This window comes from Moschus berezovskii, chromosome 9, assembly GCF_049115385.1.
Source record: "Moschus berezovskii isolate FMDL1 chromosome 9, NW_MosBer_1.0, whole genome shotgun sequence".
Classification (NCBI taxonomy): Eukaryota; Metazoa; Chordata; class Mammalia; order Artiodactyla; family Moschidae; genus Moschus; species Moschus berezovskii.
The window spans coordinates 38541583-38565735 of NC_142468.1; the positions used below are offsets into that span (position 1 = coordinate 38541583).

General features: G+C 53.7%; 1 protein-coding gene across 1 annotated transcript; it reads right to left on the reverse strand.

The window, feature by feature from the left end:
- Positions 1-4866: 4866 nt before the first annotated feature.
- On the reverse strand, positions 4867-23781 carry DUOX2 (dual oxidase 2). Its single transcript, XM_055436894.2, has 33 exons — positions 23705-23781; positions 23351-23440; positions 22949-23113; positions 22164-22351; positions 21807-22008; positions 21536-21702; positions 21112-21172; positions 20882-20978; positions 20356-20446; positions 19977-20079; positions 19367-19530; positions 18671-18846; positions 18332-18450; positions 17835-17972; positions 17501-17614; positions 17110-17312; positions 16627-16812; positions 15329-15554; positions 15156-15249; positions 13122-13309; positions 12540-12609; positions 12022-12105; positions 11317-11495; positions 10946-11176; positions 10665-10764; positions 9936-9985; positions 9522-9649; positions 9132-9285; positions 7653-7885; positions 7284-7442; positions 6984-7139; positions 6746-6874; positions 4867-6460 (listed from the first exon to the last, which is right to left on the reverse strand). Exons 1-33 carry the CDS (start codon positions 23772-23774, stop codon positions 6338-6340), a joined length of 4638 nt encoding a protein of 1545 aa, XP_055292869.2. The 5' UTR covers positions 23775-23781; the 3' UTR covers positions 4867-6337.
- Between the last annotated feature and the right edge of the window lie 372 nt (positions 23782-24153).

Here is a 24153-nt window from a genome sequence, read left to right on the forward strand (position 1 = left end):
AGATAATTCCTGAGAAGATGGCTGGAGAGATTCCCAGTCCTTTACAACTTCCTGGAGACTGGGCAGGGAGGTTAGCTCTCCTTGTCATATTCCAGGAAATACCAGGATGGAGTGACTTCCACATGATCTGAGGGCCTGATGTCCCTAGAGGGTAGGGCAGGCCTCCTCCTCCCCCTTCCTAGAGAGATGGGAAGGGGAGAGAGCAGTCAGCACGGGACAGACCTGGACTCAGAACAAGTCACTTGGACTTCCCTGGTGGCCTAATGGTTAGGAACCTGCACAGGTTTGATCTTGATCCCTGGTCCAGGAAGATCCCACATGCCACAGGGCAACTAAACCTATGGGCCATAACTACTGAACCTGAGCTCTAGAGCCCGTGCTCTGCAACAAGAGAAACCAGGAAAACAAGAAGCCCATGCGCTGCAACTAGAGAGTAACCCCAGCTTGAGGCAATTAAAGAAAGCCCACATGCAGCAAGGAAAACCCACAGCCAAAAATAAATAAGTAAACAAATTTTTTTAAAAAAAGGACAAGTCACTTCGCATCACTCAAGCCCCAAATACTCCAAACTCCTCAGAATATGGAGCTCTGATTCCTAGAGCTTCAACCTCTCTTAACAATAACAGTGACAACAACAATAATATTACTAAGTGCCAGGCACAGTTAAAGGCTATCATACATTATCTTTGCCTGAACACTTTCAACCTGCTTTTGAGAGGCAAAATAAAGTGGTAGTTAAGGGCCTGGTGTCTGGTTAAAACTCCCTGGGCTCAAATCCAGATCTCTCACTTACATACAGGGCAATACAGGTAAAAGTCAAGTGAATTAATATGTATAAAGCATTCACCATAGCACTGGGCACACAGCAAGCTCTGTGTGCTTTAATTGTTAAAATCTTATAGTCACCTCAGGGGCCTTTCCTTAATCATCTTATCTAAAGGGCTCCCTTTAATGATTCACTTTCAGATTATTGTTATATTATTTTTGAATCTCTTTATCATGATCTAGGATTGTCTTCCTTTTCTTTCTTTCCTTGTTTCTTGTCCATTTGCTCCCATTAACAGAGAAGTTCCATGGGAGCTGAATCTTACCTGGGACCTAATAAAAGCTCAGCACATATATGTTGAATTGAATTGAATTTTATCACTGGATTTTCCCCCTTTTATGAAGAGGCAAAATGCACTGAGGGTTCCTTTGTTTGCTCAGGGTCACCCAGCTGGTGACCCTGTTTGACTCAAAATCCCTCACTCTTAACGACTATGCTAAATTGGCTCCTCTTACTAAAAAATTCTTGGGGCTTCCCAGGTGGTGCTAGTGGTAAAGAATCTGCCTACTAATGCAGGAGACATAAGAGACATGGGTTCAATCCCTAGGTTGGGAAGATTCCCTGGAGGAGGGCATGACAACTCACTCCAGTATTCTTGCCTAGAGAATCCCATGGACAGAGGAGCCTGACAGGTTACAGCCCATACAGTTGCAGAGAGCTGGACACGACTGAAGCGACTTACCACTCACGCAGGCACTCAAAAATGCTTGTGAGTAAGTGGATGGGAACTGGATGGGAAGGTTGCCACATCTTATCAACTTTCTCCCCTCTCAAATGGTGCTGGGTCTGGAAATTTGGGGGGAAAGGCAAAGAGCTAGCCTTCATCTCTTTCTCAAGCTCAGCCTCAGCACCTCCCTACATCTTCATGTACCCCTTTCCCACCTGACCCTGAAGCCCTTTCACCCAGTCTCATCCTCATCCTCATCCTCTCCATCCCAGCCCCACTTCCCTCCAATCCCACCCTATTCCTTCTCTACCCTTGTTCCATTCTCAACCCCATTCCCATGCCCAAGGCAGGACTTGGGCTGGGCTCTGTCCTAGGACCTGAGACCTATATCTGTGACCTGAGGTAGAAAAGATTTGCTTTCTTTCTCGGAGTTGATATAAGATATAAACATGTCTGTTAAATTTTCATGAGTCACCCCTCCCTAGTCCTCTTTCTCTGGATGTTTTGGTGGCCTCCTATGTTTACATATTTTCCAGTGTCTAACCTCTCCCCTACACTCATGATCTCATTTGTGCCGTCCATGTTCTCATTATCTCAATCCAAAGGCACATTGCCTGCTTGCTGCCTGATCCTGCCTTTCAATTTATTTCCCAAGACTTGGCCTCAAAGTTCAAGGAAGGGTGGGGCCAGTTGAAGTTCTGGTGAATAACCACACTGAAAACACTTCTATCCTCTCCAGAGTCCTTGACTTCTATCACGCAACACATGACTTTTTGGAAATTGGGCAAGGTTAGACAGTAGCCAGATCATATGAATACATGCTTCAGTCTGACATCTGGAACTTGGCTAGGGTGTGGTGTCAGGACTAATGCCAGGCAGGCTGGATGTCACCTGAGGCTACCTAAGATCTTGGTGGCACAGATGTCCCTCTGTCCAGCTGGACAGGCAGTTGCCATTGTCTCAATCCTGGGCAAGAGTGATCACGGAGTCTTCAGGAGACCTTCAGTCAGACCTGAGCATGAGGGAGGATAAGGCTGAGTAGAGATTATGGACAATCATGACAGCCATGTCAACAACATATGCTAGCCTCACAAGGATAGGTGCAGTTAGGATGAGACAGATAGATATTTTGTTTTTGTTTTTTTTTGTAATTAATTTATTTTTTATTGGAGGCAAATTATTTTACAATATTATATTGGTTGGTTTTGCCATACATTGATATGAATTTGCCCCGGGTTTACATAAGTTCCCCCTCCTGAACCCCCCTCCCACCTCCCTCCTCCCTTTATCCTCCCTCTGGGTCATCCCCGCATGCCAGCCCTGAGCATCCTATAACATGCATTGACCCTGAACTAGTGATTCGTTTCACATATGACAACATACGTGTTTCAATGCCATTCTCCCAAATCATCCCACCCTCACCCTCTCCCATAGAGTCCCAAAGACTGTTCTATACATCTGTGTCTCTTTTGCTGTCTCGTATACAGGGTTATCATTTGCATCTTTCTAAATTCCATATATATGTGTTAGTATACTGTATTGGTGTTTTTCTTTCTGGCTTACTTCACTCTGTATAATAGGCTCCAGTTTCATCCACCTCATTAGAACTGATTCAAATGTATTCTTTTTAATGGCTGAATAATACTCCATTGTGTATATGTACCAAAGCTTTCTTATCCAATCGTCTGCAGATGGACATCTAGGTTGCTTCCATGTCCTGGCTATTATAAACAGTGCTGCAGTGAACATTGGAGTACACGTGTCTCTTTCAATTCTGGTTTCCTCGGTGTGTATGCCCAGGAGTGCGATTGCTGGATCATATGGCAGTTCTATTTCCAATTTTTTGAGGAATCTCCACACTGTTCTCCATAGTGGCTGTACTAGTTTGCATTCCCACCAACAGTGTAAGAGGGTTCCTTTCTCTCCACATCCTCTCCAGCATTTATTGCATGTAGACTTTTGGATAGCAGCCATTCTGACTGGTGTGAAATGGTATCTCATTGTGGTTTTGATTTGCATCTCTCTGATTATGAGGGATGTTGAGCATTTTTTCATGTGTTTGTTAGCCAGAGACAGATAGATATTTTGAATGGTCTTTAGAAAGGAATAAGGAAGGCACCAATGGTCCACATTTGGGAATACAGCTAAGGCTGAGACTTAAGAGGCTGGAGTTTGGAATTAATGACTGGTTGTCTACCCGGCGAGGGGCAGGAGGGCTGGAGGCCTATAGGTCTGATGCTGTTAGGAGATAGGTAGGTTAATAATCATCATCCACTGCAATTGTACAATATATTCTCATACATTTCCTCATCTGTATGATTTTCTGGGCCAGTATCACTATCTGTCTTCCTAATATCCACACAGACATTTTAATACATGAGTGAACAGGCTCAGAGAAGTTATGGGATTTTCTTCTGTAGCTACTTATAGGCAGAGTCAGCAGTAGTGTCCAGGTCTCTTGGCCCCTGATCTGGTGCCCTTCCAGTTCACTCAGAGATTTCTTCAGTACAGAGGGTAGGGGGCTCAAGGCATTTGACCTGTCAGAAGAGGTAGAATAGAACCAACGGGGAGAGAAGCCTGGTACGGGAATGTGGAGATGGCCTGAAACTCTCCCTGCCACAGGTCCCACTGGCTGGATGACTCTCAGTTCAGTTCAGTCACTCAGTCGTGTCCGACTCTTTGTGACCCCATGAGTCACAGCATGCCAGGCCTCCCTGTCCATCACCAACTCCCGGAGTTCACTCAAACTCATGTCCATCGAGTTGGTGATGCCATCCAGCCATCTCATTCTCTGTTGTCCCCTTCTCCTCCTGCCCCGAATCCCTCCCAGCATCAGAGTCTTTTCCAGTGAGTCAACTCTTCACATGAGGTGGCCAAAGTATTGGAGTTTCAGCTTTAGCATCAGTCCTTCCAATGAACACCCAGAACTGATCTCCTTTAGAATGGACTGGTTGGATCTCCTTGCAGCCCAAGACTCAAGAGTCTTCTCCAACACCACAGTTCAAAAGCATCAATTTTTCGGCACTCAGCTTTCTTCACAGTCCAACTCTCACATCCATACATGACCACTGGAAAAACCATAGCCTTGACTAGACGGACCTTGGTTGGCAAAGTAATGTCTCTGCTTTTTAATATGCTATCTAGGTTGGTCATAACTTTCCTTCCAAGGAGTAAGCGTCTTTTAATTTCATGGCTGCGATCAGCATCCGCAGTGATTTTATGACCCAGCAATTCCATTCCGAGATACATATCCTCTTGGGAATGAATGCATTATGTACACCAAACAATAAGTCATAAGGAAGTTCATAGTAGTTTTATTCATAATTATCAGAAACTAGAAACAATCTAAATGTCTATCGACAAAAGACTCCATAAACAAACTGTGGTTCATCTCTATGATGGAGCTTGACACAGTGTGAAAAAATGAACTACTGATATACACAGTAACATGGGTGACTAACAGAGACGTTGTGTTGAGTGAAAGACGCCAGTTTCAGAAGAATACATTCAATGTGAACAAACGAATCTGGGGTGATAAAATAATTCACATCAGTGGCTGCTACTAAGGGTTGGGGACTGACAGGGGTACAAGGGAAGTTTCTGGGGTGATGCAAATGTCCTAGATCTTTATCTGGATAGTAGTAGTAACATGTGTTGTACCTGGTAGCTTTAAGATTTGTGCACTTTACTATATGTAAATTATACTAGATTTTTTTTTTAATTAAAGCTTTGCTTTTGAGGAAGGAGCCATTTGAAGAAGGAAAAGGAAGGGTCAAGAGTATGGAGGGGATGTCTCAGGTTGGGTCCTGTGGAAGGTGACTGACTGTCCTGATTTGCCTGGAACTGAGGGGTTTCCTCGGAGAAGGCAATGGCACCCCACTCCAGTACTCTTGCCTGGAAAATCCCATGGACAGAGGAGCCTGGTAGGCTGCAGTCCATGGGGTTGCGAAGAGTCAGACATGACTGAGCGCCTTCACTTTCACTTTTCACTTTCATGCGTTGGAGAAGGAAATGGCAACCCAATCCAGTGTTCTTGCCTGGAGAATCCCAGGGACGGGGGGTGCCTGTTGGGGATGGACATGACTGAAGCGACTTAGCAGCAGCAGCAGTAGCAGAGGGGTTTCCTAGGACAAGAGACTTGCAGTGCTAAGACTGGGAGAGTCCTGGGCAAACTGGGACAGCTGGTCATCCAACTCCTGTGAAGGTGGGGAGCCAAGAATGGACTCTGGATGATGAGCAGAGAGGCTGGGCTCCCATGGTACCGGAGCTGAGGGGCTGCTCCAGCAGGGAGAGATGGGTCTGCCAAGAGGTGAGGGCAGCGGGTGGCACTGGTGGTTCCTCAGCGTTCCTGAGCCCCTAGGAGCAGGAAGGGCTTTGGGGTAGAGCTGGAGGGCAAAGCCCTCAGAGACTGAACTGAGACAGTTGGGCTGCCAGGTTTAACACTGCAGCTTCTGAGCTGGGCTCTGAGGAGATTTTCCCTCGAGCCCTCTCTTCACACCAGGTACCCCGACCCATCCTCCCTCAAATGCCTAGGCCAAGAAAACACCAACACTGGACACTGATTTTGTGGAAGGGAAAAAGACCTGGGGATCTAGCAGAGAAAAATGCGGCTGTCTCTTCCCCTCAGGTATCACAAGGCGGAGACTGTCCGCTCCCCACTTTATCTGCCACAGCCTGCTGTGGTGTGAGTTGCAAGTGTCTCTGCTAACTTCTCAGAGCCTGGGATAGATCGGGCGATAAGGGAGAGGCCCTTCCAGCTCTCTGGCTGAGGCCTGAGGTGAATTCTGACAGAAACTGTTGGCAGGGCTGCTCCATGGAGGGACCGGGAACCAGGGAAGGTGGGCTCAGAAGTTCTCATAATGATGCACGAAGTGGGCCTGGTCCTGCTGGTTGATGAGCTGACAAGCCTTCTCTACATTCTTGGTCATTCCTGGAGGGCCGCAGCTGAACACCCCGATCTTCCGCACCTATCAAGTATTGGGGAGGAGGGGGCAGCGGTTGCAGAGGAGAGGCCTGTGGCCTTGAGATACTCGCTCCCCAGGAGTTGCTTCCCAAGCCTGACTGGAGTGACCAGGGCATTGACCCCAGGCGCTGAGGAGGAGGAACCTTGAACTGGGGAGGCAGGGGTGGGGTTTAAAGCCCTCCTCCAACCCTGGACCCCATCCTGAGGTCCTCTGCTCAGGACACAGCTGCAGACTCTTCAAGGGCCAGGAAGTCCTGGCAGGGGAGGGATGGTTGGGGGTGGGACTGACCTTTGGGTGGACCTCCTGCAGAGAACTGAAGAAGCGTTCAAAGGGGGGACGGCCAAAGTGGGTGATGGAGCGCAAGCCCGTGAACAGACTCCGGTTCAGCACCTTCTGGAAGTGCCGTTCACAGATGTACTGGGGGAGGAAGCAGAGGAGGAAGGTCACGGCCAGCGCCTTGGCCATCCTGCCTTGCCCTGCCCACCCACACACCCACAGAGTCACCCCCTGGCTGGCCCTGACTCACCAGCATGGTGGTCCTGAGGTCGAACTTCTCAGCCAGCTGGGTGATATAGATATGCACAGACACCAGGTCCTGGTGGTCATTCTCCTCCACCTCCCGGATGATGTCAGCCAGCCACTCAAACTGCCGCTGGGTCCGCGTCACCCAGATGAAGTAGATCTGGGGACACATGACTAGGGCTCTGACTCAGCTCAGCTCAAGGAGCCACGGGCTTTTTAATCATGCTGCTTTGCTGTGATGTGGGGACACAATCAGGCTGTCTGTCCCTATTTCTTTGAAGAATGGAAGAGAATAAACACTCACCTTTTTACAGAGCATTTGGCTCCCCAAGGATGACTTGAAGACCAGGTCTTTGAGGATGGAGGCAAAGGGGGTGACCCCAATGCCCCCTCCCACTAGCACTGACACCTCAAACTTATGCCACTCCTGATGGCCCTCTCCAAATGGCCCATCGAGGTACAGCTGCCAACGGAAGAGGAAGATGAGACGAGCCTGGCCCTTCCCCAGCTCTGAGGTTAGATATAGGGACAGGGAGAACCAGTTTCTTTGAGGCACCCCAGCCCTCTCCCAGTCTGGCTTTGGGGTAGCTGAAGCATCTTATCCTGGGGTCGGGAAGGGTGGGGACCTTCTGTCAATGCTAGAACCCCCAAAAGTGGTCTCAATGATGGGCACCTTTGGATATTTGTCACAGCTGTCACCCGTCGGAAGTGAGTAGGTCTCCCTGAGGCGGGTGGTCCACGGCCCCGCTACCCGGATGTGCAGGCTAAGCGTCTCCTCGTGGGGCGCTGACGTGAGCGTGAAGGGGTGGTACTCGTTGGTCCCCAGAGCCAGGCAGGCGATCCGCACCCACTGTCCTGACTTGTACTCAAAGCCTTGGGGCCGCTGGAACTCCAGGTGGGTCACTCCTGAGGGTCGTGGGCAGGGAGGGGCAGGGTTCAGAGGGCTTGTTCCTGGTACCTGAGAACCAGCAGGTGCCCTGTCCTCCCGACACACCTCAGGCACAGGGAGCAGTCACGTGATCTGAGCTAGTAGGGCTTCTGGGTTGGGGGTTGGAGGACCCTTTTCTCTGTTTCCTGGGTAATTCAAGAGCTGGGCTTCTCTGCTCCCCTGTTCCAGCCCCTCCCCTTTTCTGCTTCCTCCCACTAAGGGCCCAGGCTGACGCCACTGTCCTGGATACCACTGTACTACTCAGGGGACCTCAGGCTCCCCAAGTACCGCCTCAGTGTTTACCAAATTTCCACCGTGTGAACGTTACCTTTGTGGTGGGACTTACGTGCTCACCCTCCCACATTATCATTTATCTGATGTTTTTCTTTAAATTGACTTATTTTTTCAACTCAGTTTACCTTGAGAAGAACAATTACGTCACTGAGGCAGGTGGAAAAACCAGTGTCACGTGCTCTATCTAGCTCTAGAGGCCAAGCTCTTAACCACCACCCTACATGTCTAAGTGTTATGTGCTCTAAATAGAAAGTACCATATTTTATCACGTTTTAGCTGGATCCTGTTTGTTGCCTGACAAACTGAGGATCAAGCCTGACAGCTGAGCCTCAGGCTTGTTCTTTCTTTGTGGAAAAAGGAGATTCGCAAGTACTGGAGGGTGCAAAAGGCATGCGAAGACCATGCTGAGATTTTGCTCTTAAGTAATCTTGATTGATATAAAGTTGAATGCGGTTAACTTTCTTACTGTGTGAGTTCTGAGGGTCGGCGAGCCCCACAACCCTTAAATATCTTCCACCACCCTCTATGGTGATGTGAATCCCCACTCTGGCCAGCACTGACTCTCAACAGACTCTCGTGGTCTGGGCCATTTGACTGTCTCTGAAGAGGGGTTTTTCCGAGTGAAGAAATGGGAGAGGGATGTTCGGTTCCCTTCCCTGTTCCCAGGCCACACAAGTAGTGGTCTTTCGCATCCTTAAACCCCTCTGAATGCCTTTCAGCTGGCTCTTCTCATAGTCACCTCTCATTGTGTGCAAATCCTGGAAACTAAGTGCAGACCTTCTGGGGGCTGTAGTTCCATCAGGAAAGCCTTAGGGCTCCCCAGAGGGTCTCAGAAACAACAATGGGGTGAGGAGGCCTGGGGAGCTGTCTCCCCACATCCCATGAGTTGACTTCCTGTGCTCCCCACCCTAGGTAAGGCCAGCTTGGTACCTGAAGGCAGCAGCTGCGCCTTCACCACGCTGATCTCCACCTTCTTCCGGCTCAGGCTCACCAGCTTGTCCCCCAAGTAGATAAGTGCTGGGACCAGGAAGTAGATGTGGAAACGGGGCAGCTGGATCAGAGCGAAGCTGCCGTGGATGATGAGCTGGAGACATGGCCAGTTAGTATAGCTCCGGCCCAGCCGGCCAGCCCCCTTTCTGTGCCCACCTTACCCAGACGAATCCTGCCTGGGCCCTGGGCCTGGGCTGAGTGCGTGAGGCTGGCACAGCTCCACAGACTGTGGCCTCAGTCTAAGCTCTTGAGTCCAATTCAGCCTGCTCCCCCCACATCATGATGTCGCCTCCACCCTGTGGCCGAGCCCTGCCCAGAGGAGCCCCTCACCAGCACGTAAAGCAGGATGTAGAGGTGGTGGGTCAACCAGAAGCCCCGGAAGCTGCGGCGCCGGAAGTGGTGGGAAGCGAAGACGTACATGATGGCAAGAACCAGGAGCAGGAGCACCCCTGTCATACCTGGGGACAGCGGGGACGGCGTCAGACAGTCCTGGTCTCAGGGCCTCAACCTGGGCTGAGAGTAGCAGAGAGCATGCCCCCATTCTGCCCTCCTTCCTTGGCCTCCTTCATTCCTCCCTGGCTCCCAGAACAGCTTGACCAAAGAAACTGGAACTAAGGCTTGTCCTGGAGCCTTCAAAGGGAAACTGTCAACACTGCAGACAAGTGCATATTCATGGGAAGATGAGGACAACATCAGAAGTTCTCAGACAGAGCCCCCAGACTCCACATACCATCTACTTTTTACCTGGGACTGTCTGGAAGAACCACCAGTAGAACTTCTGGGGAAGCTTGGACCTGTAGGGCAAAGACAACCAGAACCTCAGGCTGGGGCAGGAAGAGCTCCACCTTGATGGCCTTGAATACAGAGGTTCCTGGGCTTCTACCCAGACGACCTGGGATCCCTCCAAAGAACATGGACCCCAGCCTCCTGTGTTCTACTCTCTGATCTCAAAGCAGTTCTTCTTCCTGTGTAATCTTGAATTCTCTTACTGAAGTTAACCTTTGCTTTCTTGAGTGCCTGGTTCATATTCTGTAAGCTCCATGAGGGCAGGGAGCTTACCTCTATGCTCTATCACTATGCTCAAACAATGCCAGGCACAGAGTCAGTGCTCAAGAAATACTTGTTGAACGACTGCATGTATCTTGGCATTCTTACTCTCTGGCTCCGGGATGGACACATAGACATATTCTATAAATGTTTGCCCAGTGAATGGATGGCAGGCTGAGAAAGCAAGCTGTGTGTCAGGGACACATGGGAAAGAGTATCCAATTTCATCTCCCAAAGTCCTTTCCTGGCCAGTCATGGCCAGCTTCCTTCCTGAGGGCAAGGAAGTCATCTCTCGGCTTCCTCAGGATGCTAACTTCTCACTCTTACTCAGTGAAAGAGTGGAGAGTCTAGGGCCATCTACCACTTTTCTGTTGTACCCTTAGGCCTGTCCCAGAATTCCCAAGGGGGGCCCTCCCCAGAACTGACCCATCATTCACAAAGACGCTGGGAAAGATGCAGGCCAGCAGACTGAGGGGGCTGACTGAGAAGATGTAGACATTCACCACATGGCCAGCGCTGTGCAAAACTGAAAGAGACAGATCCCGTTAGAGATGCCTCCCAGGGCCAACCCTAACTCCAGCCCGGAGGAGACAGGAGGCACCGGGAGGAGAGAAGGAAGTACAAGTAGCTCCAGTCTCCCCACTGTCTCCGCCACAGCTAGACGCAGGGGCCTGCAGCCATGGCAAGTATGCCCAGGTGCCACATACTGGCCAGGACCACGGCGGCCATGGCGATCCAGCGATGGAAGTCCACGGCGGCGTCGAAGGGCACGTAGCGGTTGAGGAAGGTCTCTCGCAGGAAGGTGATGAGGTTGCGGCACATGGTGAGCAGGATGTAAGAGAACATGAAGGAGACGCTGGCCGCCGTGCCCCGCGACAGGATGATGCCCACAAAGGTGGTCTGTGCAATGCCCGAGGGTGGTGAGGCAAAGGCGTAGTCTGGGGGTAGAGTTGGGGTGGATCAGCACAGCACAGAGGCCCGAGTCAGGACACCTGGGCCTCCCAGGCCAGATGCTGAGGTTCGGGGAAAACAACCAGAAGGCTCTCACACCTCCCCTCCTGCAACTTGAAACTCTTACAGTAAGCGCGCTCCACAAACAGTCCAGCACAGATGGCTGAGAAGACAGCCACGCACACGATGTGCCGCCGGTAGTTCTCCACAAAGCGCTTGTACTGCTGCAGCTTCTGAGCCAGGAAGCCCCTCTGCATCTTCTCCTGCAGCGCCTCCGTGTACAGCCGGGGAGGGGGCACCCCTGCCCTGCAGCAATGGGAGGCACGTGGCCTGAGGTCAGGGCATCCTGGCCTCCTCTCAGTGCCACCCTATGAAGGAGAACTGGTGCTCTGGCAGCGGTCAGGATGGGCCGCAATAGATGCAAGAAAAAGCTTCTTCCCATTCTCCCAAGCCGTTACCACTCATCTTGACTTGCTCTGTCCACCCACTCTTCCATCTCCCCACTACTCCATCTCCACTTTCTCCTATCTGTCCTGTCCATCACTCTTCCTGCTCCCTGCCCAGGCTTCACTGCTGCGCCCAAAGCAGGCAGGAGCCAGGGGACCCCTCCCTGCCATCTTGGTATTGCATAGAGTGCCAGGCCCCAGGCCTGAAGAGTAGGGTGCAGAAGTTGGAAGAGGTTGAAGAGTCATTCGACTCAACAGCCTGCCAGCCAGGTCGGGGACATGTGGAATGAGTCTTAGGACAGTCTCTTGTGGGTGGAGGTGGGCAGGCCAAGACTCCGAGACTCCTCCCCGTGTCTTCGTGGATCAAGGTTCTGGAAAACACTCACTTTTTGCCAAACCTCTTCTTCAGTCCAGGGCCTCCCAGCTCCGGGACTTTCGAGGCAGGGAGCTCCACTCCATGAGGGCAACAGCTGAGGAAAGAAAAATGGGGCTCATGCTCCCCTTGTCTTTGCAGGCAGAAGAAGAACTGCCACATCAGAGTTGGGGGTGGGCTGGGAGGGGGTAGATCCTGGGATTCATTTCTGTCCACAGAACCTGCCCATAAAACTGATCAGAGAGGAGTCTGGCAGAAGGCAGGACCGAAGGAATGGATATGGTCAGGTCATCTGTTCTGTGTGATGATTGTGTCCTGGAGGGGCAGAGAGAGAGCCAGGCTCCTGAACAGTAGTGGGTATGTGGATATGTGTGTGATGCACCAGAATACAGACTTGGAACAACCGTGCGTTAAGAGCTACTTTCAGAGCGCAAATGTCTGGCCCAGGGGCTGATCTCACCAGCCCTACTTGCTTCATTTCTCTGCAGGGGACCCAGTCAGGACACCTCCCCACGCCCCATTCCCACTCACCGTTCCTCAGAAGTCCGAGTGATGAATGACACTCGAGAGCTGATGTTTGGTTTAAAAATGTCTCCAACACCTGGAGAGGAGAATAAGAAGCTGGATAGGTGTCCCCAAGAGTGTGGGGAGGTGACCGTCCTAGGATGGCTGCAGGGCAGTGACTTGGTCACATCCCCATATCCTCTCCAGCCTTGCTCCCCTCACTGCCCACACGGAGCACCCACACAGGGTGGCCGCTGCTAGACAATGTGGCAACTTCGTGCAATTAGGAAAACGGTCCTCCTCCAGATGGATGCAGCCCTGCAGATCCTTTGTATACAGAAAACGGGGGCTCATCCTCTGGCCAGACTCACCCCAGATCAATGTGCGTGGCTGGTATGCAGCATGTAGGCTAGATTTCTGCCTGCCCTGACCCCTCCGTGGGCACCTTTGTGTACAAATTGCACAACTGTAGGTGACACCCTTGATTACACATGCCTGGCTCTGTACTAGGCACCAAAGACTAAGAGAGAAGTAAGATCTGAGTGCTATGCACCAGGAACTCACATTTCGAAGATGTGCCCATCCCTGACACCTTCCAAACTCACACACCTCCTCCTCCACCTCTGACGCAGAGCTGCGTTCGGCGGAGCTCGCTGTCGTGATCCCGCAGCATGAAGTGGAAGTCCTCCCATGTCAGCTCCTGCTTGTCCTGGAAGCCTGACTCCCGGAACATGGACTCCACCACCTCGGCCAGCTGGGCCTTGGTCAGGCAGTTGTTGGAGATCTCAATGAAGGACCTGGGTCGGGGCGTGAGGGGGACCCAAGAAGAAAGCAGCCTGTCACCCAACCAGGTCAGGTTTAGGCAGGCAGGTGCTGGGTGGGGCAGGCCCCAGACTATCTAGTGTGGTTACCAGTGACCCAGGAAGTGGCACCAAGAAGGTGTTCATCCAGCCTGCTTCTGACGCTAAGCTGGGTGGGGTGGCCACAGCCCGAAAGGCAGAACAAAACTGAAAGTGACCTTGACCAGTTAGAGAAAGCAGCCCTCAAACAGGGGGCATCTACAGCTGGGTTAAATGTCCACCGAGTGTAGGGATGTGTCCAGGTGTGCCACGGCCCACTCAAGTGGCAGGCTCTCTCGTATTGATACCTCCCACACCCCCGCTGGGCACCCCATTCATGGTCGAGTGGGGGCACAGACAGTCGGGAGTTGAGGGAGGAGATGTAGCCACAGTGGCTTCTGCTTCCCTGGGCCAACACCCCGGGGCGCAGGCAGAAGTGTCTCTACACCCAATGTGACAGCACCTACAGTGGCCATACTTTTTTCTTAGGTGTGCTTTGGGATAAAAGCAAACACACACACACACATTTGTGTTGAGTCCAACAGGAAAAAAGCTTTGCCTGCATGGCACAGCAAACAACTGCCATCACATTTTTAAAAATACATCATCCCACTTGCTCAGGGTGAGACTGAGCCAGAGCCACACTGAGTATATGATGAGGAGGTGGGAGCTTAGCCCCCAGGGGCAGAAACCCTCTCCCAGAGGGTCCTGCAGCAGCACACCCAGTGAGGGACAACTGCAATCTGCTTCACTCTAGCCCTTTCAGAAGCCCACTTCCAGTTGTTGTATCTGTCCTGCAAAAGAGGTGTCAGTGAAGGGGATCACGGAAAGCAATGAGTAAGGTTTGCAGGGATAGAAGAGTTAAAAGGATCTGAGCTGTTTTGTGCATTCTGTTTATTCATTTGCTCATTTGTCTCATCTGATTCAGTTGCCTATGCATCAAATGCCTGCTATGTGCCAATTACAGTGCAAAGGAGGTGGATGAGATATGAACCCTGTCCTTGTAGAGCTGCAGGAAGCTGTGTTACTGGAGCACTGTCTTCAGGAATAAGAAGTCTGAGAGCCCAAAACTGGTCTTTATTGGCACACCACAACCAGAAATGGTTTAAGAAGCAGGAAGAGAGAAGGGTTGAAATATAGAACAACATTCCGTTTTTCTCCTCCTGCCTGTCCTGGTGATTAACATCGGCAGTGACCAAGGGCATCTGTCCTCCAGGATTCATGATCTTACTGTGTAAAGCACAGCCTTAGAAGAGTCAGTCAAGACCTGACTTCCCTGGTGGTCCAGTGCCAGTGCAGGGGACACGGGTTCAATCCCTGGTCCAGGAATGCCCCACATGACTTGGGGCAACTAAAGCCGGTGAGCCACAACTACTCTAGAGCCTGCACTCCACAACAAGAGTGCAGCCCCTGCTCGCCACAACCAGAGAAAGCCCACATAGCAATGAAACCCAGCGCAACCAAAATAAGAAAAAATTTTAAAAAGAAGAAGAGTTAGCAAAGACCTGACAGCATCCAAAAGAGGTTGGTTGGCTTTGTTACTGGTCATCTTGATATTGCTTGTGTTTTTTCACTTGGGAGAATTTCCTGGCTAGTGTTGACTGAAGAAACAGACCCTTCTGGAGGCAGGGACCTGGCCAGATAGACTTTGAAGCTGAATGCTCTGGGCATCTAGGATGCAATATCTAGGCCACCTCTCAATGCAGATGGCCACATAACCTCCTCACCTACCCTCCTCTGACCTGACCTGTTTTCCTGTTTAAAACACCAAGACTTCTCAGGACTGGAGGGGCCCACCCTATACCTCATCATGGTGAAGAACTCGTCCTTGGAGAGGAAGCCATTGCCATCAAGGTCATACATGGTGAACATCAGGCGGGACTTCTCCTCCGGGGAGCCTGGGAAGAGACAGGGGGATCCCTGTCACCTCTCTGCTGAAAGACACCTGGTGCCTTGGATGGTCCACCATCCCCTCACCTTTCATGAAGACCACCAGGACGTCCAGGAACTCGCGGAAGGACAGGTACCCATTGCCATCCTTGTCAGCCAGAGAAAACATGGACTCCACAAACATGTCCTGGGGCTTCAGGCCCAGGGACTCAGCAAATTCAGCCCGGCTCAGCTCACACATCAAGGCCTCCCGCACCTTTTGCGATGAGTCCAGGAGTAGGGTCCCTGCATCCACCTTGTTGATGTCTAGCACCTGTACTTGGACAGCAGCAGAGGGAGGGAGAGGAAGAGTTGAGGCCTGGGCTGGAAGCAGTTCAGTGACCCTTCTCATCTCCCAAAGTCTGGATCAGGTGAACCCTGGTGGTTGTTCGTGGTCATTAGACAAACTTCTGACTTGGGCTTCTGCTCTCCTGCAGAGGGGAGACTGTAGCAGGGGATGGGGTGGGAACAAGGAGGGACAGTGTTTGGGAATGCAAAGTGAAAGAGCCTACACCAGTGACAGAAACTGCAGCAGACATGAACAGATAGGCAGAAAGGGGCTAAAGATATGCTCTTTTGTCAGTTCAGACAGGGTTGCCATGTGCCTGATTTTAAAAGTCACGTAACTTGTTATTGTTGTTTAGTGGCTAAGTCATGTCTAACTCTTTTGCGACCCCATGGACTGTAGCCCACCAGGCTCCTCTGTCCTTGGGATTTCCCAGGCAAGAATACTGGAGTGGGTTGTCATTTCCTTCTCCAGTGGATTTTCCTGATCCAGGGACTGAACCTGCATCTCCTGCATTGGCAGGTAGATTCTTTACCTTTGAGCCACCAAGGAAGCCCATATATGTTACTTCCATGCATTAACTGCAATCATGTACCAAGCACTTGGGCTAAATGCATTGTACATAGAACAGTGTTTATCAAACTTTAGAGTGAATCAGAATCCTTTGGAGGGCTTGTGGGTCCCAGCTTCAGAGTTCCTGATTTCCTAGGTCTAGGGGAAGGGCCTGAGGACTTGAATTTCTAACGAATTCCCAGATGAGGCTGTTATTGCTGGTCCAGGGATCACACTTTGAAGACCACAAACGTAGACTATCTCCCTGCATCCTCATAACCCAAGGGGATGGATCCTATTTTAATCACTCTTTTATAGATGAGGAAACTGAAACCAGAACAGAGGTGATATGATGCCCTAATGAGCAGCAAAACCTGGGTTCCACCGGGGCTGTCTGTTTCCAGCCCACAGGACAGAAGCTCAGTTCACCCTAGACAGGGTACTGTCCGGCCCAGGTTCTCTCCTATCCCTGGGCCCCTTCTGGCTCCAAAAGGCCTGGTCACAGCACCTGGGCAAAAAGGTGTCTGAAGAAAACCTCCAGGATGCGTTCCCGCTGCTCTTTGGTCACAGCTTTCCTGAACAGCTCATACTCGCTCATCTCAGCCACGTCCAGGCCCAGAGCCCAGTTCTCACAGAAGCCCCGAAGGTGCTGCACAAAGGCGCCCCGCTCCTCCTGGGAGTTAAACAGCAGCACCTGGCAGAAGGAAGGCCGTGCCAATGCTCAGGCTTCTGGCTCAGCCTCCCCTCAGAGGTCCTTGGGTTGGGGGAAGGAAACTAAAAGGCCCCCATTTCAACCTGGCTAGGCCCAGGCAAGTGGCCCAAGGTGGTAAGAGGGAGAGTTGGGTGGGGACCTTGGAAAGCAGTGCCTCCTCCCAGTGTCAGCCCTCACAGATGAGCCCTGCTGCTGAGGACGGGGTGACCTGAGAGGACTTGCCGTGAGAAGGGAAAAGGGCGAGGGCAGCCCAGACTGGGGAGGCTGGCTGGGCCATACCAGATCATACTCCTTGGGGATCTTGAGCAGCAGGGCGCGGCATCCGCGGTTGCTGGACAGGATGAGGTTGACCTGTTGTGGGGGCTGCAGCTGGATGGTGCGGAGCACAGAGAGCCGCTGGTCCATAACCTGTAGCCGCCGGTCTGGGAGCAGCTGGATGGTGACTGGATAGCCCCTCTCCCGGGGGCCAGGCCACTCCATCGCTAGGGAAGGGACGAGGGCAGGGCAGAGCATTTCAGCAGAGCTTCCCAGGCCCCGGCCCTCAGGCCAGTTCCAGTCTGAGCCAGCACCCCGAAGCCTGGCTTTCTCCCCACATCCGCAAACTGGTTCTTTCACAGCACCCTGCACCTTCGGTTCTCTTCCCCCTTCCCTCCCCTTGGCCCCATCTCACCTGACACTCCATCACTGGCTGGTTCCTTCTTCACACTCTCTTTGCCTCTCCTTTGGAGCTTCTTGCGCTCTCGGCCCCGGAAATAGGCCACCAGCCCGGAGATAAGCAGGCTCACTGAAGTGGGTCAGAAGGAGCCAGTGGGGAAAGGAGCCCCTCACCGGTGGGTTCACCAAGGCCCTGGATGCTGCCCCTCCCTTCCTAAGGCCCCCTGAGGCTGGTTTCAAATGAACTCAGGACTGAACCCTACAGGTCAGTCAGTAACAAGGGGCGGGGACAGTCCGTGGAGAGGAGGGGAACTGAGAGAAGAGACATGGCGAGGGGCTGACGGCCTTACCTAGGGGAAGACAGCACAAAGCCACGATGGTGATGCCAAAACCAGGACCACTGCCCTCGAAGTAGTGAATCTCGGTCAGGGGCACACAGGGGGGCAGGTCTTTGACTGTGAGCTGTCGGGGCTGAGGACAGGGTTCACCTGAGGGAAAGGCACAGAAGGTCTCAAGGCCTGAGTGTCCCACTCCTTGGCCAGGCATCCTTCCTCTCTTCTGTAAAGGGCCAGGTACCGCTCCCTCCCAGACCCACCTCCCTGGAACTTGTTCCCCTCAAAAATTCCTCTTCCACATTCCACCTCTCAGCATCCACCCAACCCGACCACAAGGTGCAGCCTGCAAACCAGTCTAGTCTCTACTGGGGGAGGAACCTAAAGCAGGCCTCCCCGACCAACACAGAGGGAACTGCCTGGTGCCTAGCCCCTGAGACAGCACCAAGTGACCCCACACACTCACACACACACAATCTCTGCCACCATTGCTTGTGCTCTCCCAGGCCACCCACCGTTCTGCCAAATAAAGACATTGGGCTGCAGGGTGTCAGGGTCCACATTGGTGACAGCCACCAGCACGTCCCGAAGAGTGGTGCTTCTAATTTCTGCAATTTCTTCTGGCGAGAAGAGCCTAAGTTGGGGAAAGCCAGGAATTGTTTGGGATGAGAAGGGATCACAGGTCTCCAGCAAACTCGGGCCTGGGGACCCAGATGAGAAAAATAGACCCAGAGGGGTTGGGGAGGGAGTTGTGGGCCAGCTGGGAGTCAAGGACCCATGGAGGCCATTCACAGGCAGAGGGTCTGGGGTCCAGGCCGAGACAGAGTCTGAGGTGGGAGCCAGGCAGGCCTTACCCATTCCTGCTGTTCTCAAACCAGTAGCGGTCGCCATCCCTCAGTCGCACAAACTGATCAAGGACGATGGTCCTGAAGAGGGGTCCAGGGTCCCCGTGGCTCTCCAGGAGCCCCCCGGGGAGTAGCTCCAGCCGGGACAGGTCCTGGTTGTACAGGGCCGCCGTGGCCTCCAGCACCTGGGGCACCACGGGAGGTGAGGAGTGTGTGAGCATACTGTGTGGTTTTGTGTTGGGAGGGCGGCCACTACTGCCCCATCCCTCAAACATGGGACCCCGTCCGCGGCCTGCTTGCTGCTCAGCCCTGAGGGAGTCTCCTCTTTCTAGGCAGCCCCCTCAGGTGGTGACAAGTCTGGTGCGAGGACCAGTGTGTCACCACCCAGACTGCCTGTCTCCAGTGACCAGCAGCTTCAGGGTCACCCATCTCATGGGGCAAGACCCTGCAGGAATAAGAGGCTCCCCACCCAGGGGTCACTCTGCAGAAATGTTACAGAGTAGCAGTGAGGATACTCTGCAATCAGATGCCTGAATTTGAATCCTGTCTCCAAGATGGACTTAACAATTATGTCATCGGTAAAATGGGGACAATGATGGTGTCTACTCTATAATGTCACACAGATTAAATGTGTTACACATGTAAAGGACTTAGCATCACCTCAAGAAAGCTTTAGTTGCCATTATTATCATCACTATTTCTGACCTGAGGGTCCACCTTCGGGTTGAGGTCACTCCAGTTCCTCGGGGTCTTCAGCCCCAAGGCCTGCAGGGCTTGGCTATAGCTGGGCAGCCCCATGTCTCGGCCACGCTGGATGCTGCTGGCCACGTAGTCAGTGCGAGAGAACTTGCCAGGGCCAGGCCAGTAATCTAAGGAGGAGAGAGAACCTGGCTCTAGGCTTAGTCCCCCTAACCTTCTTTACCCAGAAGCCTTGAATTGGGCTATTGGCATTACCCATATTCAGCACATGTCAATGTCACCATGGGTGACCAGGGGCAATTTTTCTGACAAAACTCTTCCCCTAAGACTCAGGATGGTTCTAGTCACCAAATTCCCCGTCCCACCTCCTTAACTTCAAGATGGAGCTGGACAAAAACCTTTAGAGACCTAAGTGCCAGAGATTGTGGTACCCTCCACGTACTCAGATATAGGTAATTTAGACTATAGTTATTTTCGTCTAATTTTTTCGAATGGCTGTTTGCTGTGTGTGTGTTCTTACATTGTAGGTACCCTAGGCCTACCTGGTGACTAACCCAGAAGGGTCCCCAGGCTCACGGGCCTCTGGGCCCTCATCCCATCTACTTCCAGGGCTTACCCCTCAGATCTTCTACCACAGTACTGTCCTCCAGCTCTGAGATCTGGGAGGCCATTCCCAGCAGCAGCTGATTCACTGCCTGAGCGCTGTTCAGATTGGGATTCTGGAAAGAAACAGCACACCCAAGGTAGGTCCTCAGGCTCCTCTCCAGAGCGGGGTCCCTATCACCCAGACCACTGCAGCACCCCAGGACAAAGGGCCCTTGGCCAGTCCTAGACCCTGTTGAGCTGCTGTCCTCAGATAATTTTCTGATCACTCTACCTTCATCTCCCACCACCCTGAGGCAGCAACACCTATGAACTGGAATTGTTGCTTTTCCCGGCCTGTGTGACAAGACTGACCTTGACCTACCTTCCCTTGTCCCTGACCCCAGACTGACCTCCCGAATCCAATAGCTGTTGCAGACTCTGAGAGCTGGGGAGCTGCCAAAACCCTCATTCAGGACCATCTGGAAATGACAGCTGGCATTTCTGAAATGGGGAATCAAGGATGCGGTAAAAGAATTCAAGGAGGCTGGGGTGGGGCTGATGTGGGGTGAGGCATTCAGGGGGCATTTGGTGAGTTCTAAGGGGTGTCCTCTGAACTTCCTTGATTGCGGCAGGGATTTGGCAATCAGTGTGGACTGAAGGTAGACGTTGCTCTTTGTCTACACAGGGTAGGAAGGGAAGGAGGGAAGAGAGTAACACAGCTGCTGGACAAATCCTGCTCTCAGCAACTGAAGTTCAGCTGTTAGGAGGAAATGGAGAAATCTCCCTGTTAAGACTGGACTCCTACCCAGGGTTCTGTTTCAGGGACCAAATTCTGCTTCTCTTTCCCCATGAAACTGTGGGGATGGGGTGTATGAAAGGTCCGGGGCGGGGGGCCCAAGGCCACTGAATCTTCACCTCTGCCAGACCCTCCCTCACCTCATGTAGACGCCAGGGGGCACCATGGTGGAGAAGAACTGCTCAGAGGCAGCCAGGAACTCCGGGGAGATGCTGGGGTCCAGGAAAGGGCGATACTCTGTCCACAGGGGTAATAAGAAAAACAGGCTCCTTACCCTCACATACTCTCATCACATGAACCCACCAGTCTTCTTTGTCCTATGGATCTTAATCACCTCCCTCCCCAAACCCCCTCAACCCGCGTTCCTCACCTGTGTAATTTGGAGTTGTTTGCTGCAGGAAGCTGGGCAGCCACTCATACATGGCGATGTTCTGAGGGTCAAGAGAGGGGAAAGGGAAGGCCAGAGCTGGAGCAGCCAGGCCACGAGGGATCTGAGCTCAAGGAAGGCTTAAGTGGGAGATGAGGACCAGGCAGGGGCAGTCACGGGCGAGACTCTCAGACAGGAGAGGTGCGGAGGTTCCTGTTCCCCACAACCAACCAGGGCAGGCGGGTGGGGAGCGGGCTGAGAAGTAATTATCACTAGAAAACCTCCTGCGTGAGTAGCGCTTTGCCTATCACCCCCAGGGGCTTTTCCTAGACGGCAGCTCTCCGGAGAAAGGGGCGTTTCTGGCGTCCTGGTCGTCCAGGACCAAGGGCTCTGGAGCCTCCCGGGAACCAGGCCCTGGGGGACCCACCTGGTAGGTGGCGATGACCCTCTTGCGCGCGTGCTGGAACAGCTCCTCGTCCCCCCAGAGCGGGTGCCGGAGGGCCAGCCTCTGAGCCCACAGGTTGTGATAGCGGAACCAGAGCAGACCCAGCGCCTGCAGGAAGGGCTCGCGGTTCCCTCGCTCGGCCCCGAAGGCTGCACGCGCCGCGGGAACGCAGGGAGGAGATGAGCGCGGGCTGGACCGCGGGGCGCCCCTCGCCGTCCCCCGCCCGCGCCCCGCCGGGCCCCCGCCGCCTCACCGTACAGCCCCCGCGGCCCGCGGCGGCCCGTGGTGGGGTCCGGCGGCGCCCACATGAGCAGCGGGGCCTGAGCCGCCCGCGGGAAGGCGGGGTCGGGCCCCGACGCCAGCTGGCCCCCGGAGAAGCTCCGCAGCTCGTCGCTCCAGGAGTGCGAGGAGCCATAGATGGCGCTGCCGTCCAGCCAGCCGGTCACCTCGTTGGTCTGCGGGGACGACGGGAGGCTGAGCCGGGGGTCGGGCGGCCAGGCGGGTCCGGGAGGGGTGAGGGCCCGCGGGTGTCGTGGGTGCGGCGGGATGGGATCCTCTCCGCGGCTGCCTCGGGACCCGCCAGCCCCCCACCCCAGCCTGCCGCGCTCACCAGGTCCCGGGGGTTGCTGGGGCTCTGTCCGGTCTCGGGGTCCCAGCGACTCCTCTGGAAGGGCAGGACCACGTCCCCGCTCCGGTCGCGGTCGAACACGGGGTCTCCGGGTGGGATGTGGATGTTGAGGAACTCGGCTGGGCAGCCGGACTGTTCCACGCTGACCAGGTCCGACAGCACGTGGTACCCTGCGGGCATGGGGTTCAACCTGGTAAGAATCGCTATTCCCCACAGCCAGGGAGCCTAAAGACAGCTGTTCCAATTCAAGCGCCGCGCCAGCTCTAAAACTTTCTTCTACTCTGTAAAGTGGGGTTATAGTACCCTCCTCGCCCACCCCCATCACGTCGTGGTGGGAATCAAAAGAATACAATAAATGTAAGGGCTCCCCGGAGCCAGTCCCCATCTCCTAACAGATCGTACCTCCCCCTACCTCTCCGGGGATAAAGAAGTTAATCCTCACAATGGGAGGAGAGGGGCGGCAGGGGACCTAGCTCCAAGGAGCTTCAGGGAAGGCTAGTGGCACTCCTGGGTTTGGAGTAAGGGGGAAGAGAAAGATTAGGAGAGCAAAATACCCGCTGGTCAACACCCTCAAATCCGTCCAAGACGAAGAAAGAAAGGCTCAAGTGTAGCCTGAGGGGATGGGCTGGGGGGCGGTGAGGACGTGGTTCGAAGTCTTGGATCGGTGTCCTGTGGACTTGCAGAGCAGCCTCAGGGCCCCTCTCCCAAGGCACTGAGCTAAGCGCCAGGTCAACCCTCACCGGAACTGTTCTCCCATTTGCCCTCACCGAAGAAGAGTCCCAGGACCGTGCGATTGCGGCCGGACGGCCTCCCGGCGCTGCCCCGCATGGCGGCGTTACTGAGTCGGCGCGGGTTGGGCAGCAGCGGCTCCCCGAGAGCCTGATACACGCCGTCCGCGTAGTTGGCCGGTACAAGGCGCTGCAGTCGGGAGCCTGTGCGAAGCCGGGAGCCGGGCTCTGTCAGAGCACGCCGTTCCCAATTGAACCTCGCCCTACGCCTCCGTCCAACCCCACTCCCACGGACGAGACCTCTTCTTCTGTCCTCAGGTGTGTATAGGAGCTGGCCGCGCAGGCAGCGGGGCGCGCTCCCTCCCCGCCGGCTTCTCCGAGCCGGTTCTCCCGCACCCCTGCCTTCTACTAGCCTTCCCCACCCCAGGCCGCAGGACGCACCCGCAGCGCCACGCTCGTGGTGCCTCAGGTTGTTGAACCAGCCGTCATAGCGCTGCACTTCCCAGGTCAGTGAGAGTGAGTCCTGGCCACCTGTGGGTCAGAGAGTGGTCCGCTCACTGCTCGCTTCCCTGAGACCCCTGGGGGACCCGAAGGCCTCTGTGCGCGTCTCCAACCAGCCGAGGGCCCCCAACCCGACCCAAGTGGCGATGCTCGCGCGGCCTCTAGGCTGGGCCAGGAAGTTTCCCATCTCGCTGAGCCGCGCAGCGATCTCACCCCATCTTCCAGCCCTAGGAAGCCTCTTGCCTGCAACAAACCCTTCCCCAACTCCCAAGGGAACTAGCGCTTGGTACTTACCCGTTGGATCCAGGAGTAAAGTCAGCAGAACTCCCACGAGCACCAGGACCTCTGGCCTTGCGCGGAGCATGTTGACCCTGCGACCAGCGGGGTAGGAGATGGTACATGAGGAACACAGAGCCAGCCTTCCCCACCGCCGACAGTTGGCGCGAGCTGTGTCCACCCCCATTTCTGGAGCGAAGCTTTTAGAAGTATCGCCAAGGACCCACACCAACAGGGCACTTTTTTAAGGGCACAAGCCTCTCATATCCCTCAGTGAATACCTGTCCATGGACACTGAGGGATGGAAAGATCAAGTCCCAAGTACCGGTTCAACCTCTGGCTTAGGGACCCCGTGCGGGTCAGAAATCTTTTTCTTGGAATCTTTGCCTCTCTGCTCTGCTCCCTGCCTCTCCCCACTTCCTCCCTCCCCAGCTCGGCAGATCCTCATCCTCCCCCGGCTTCACTCT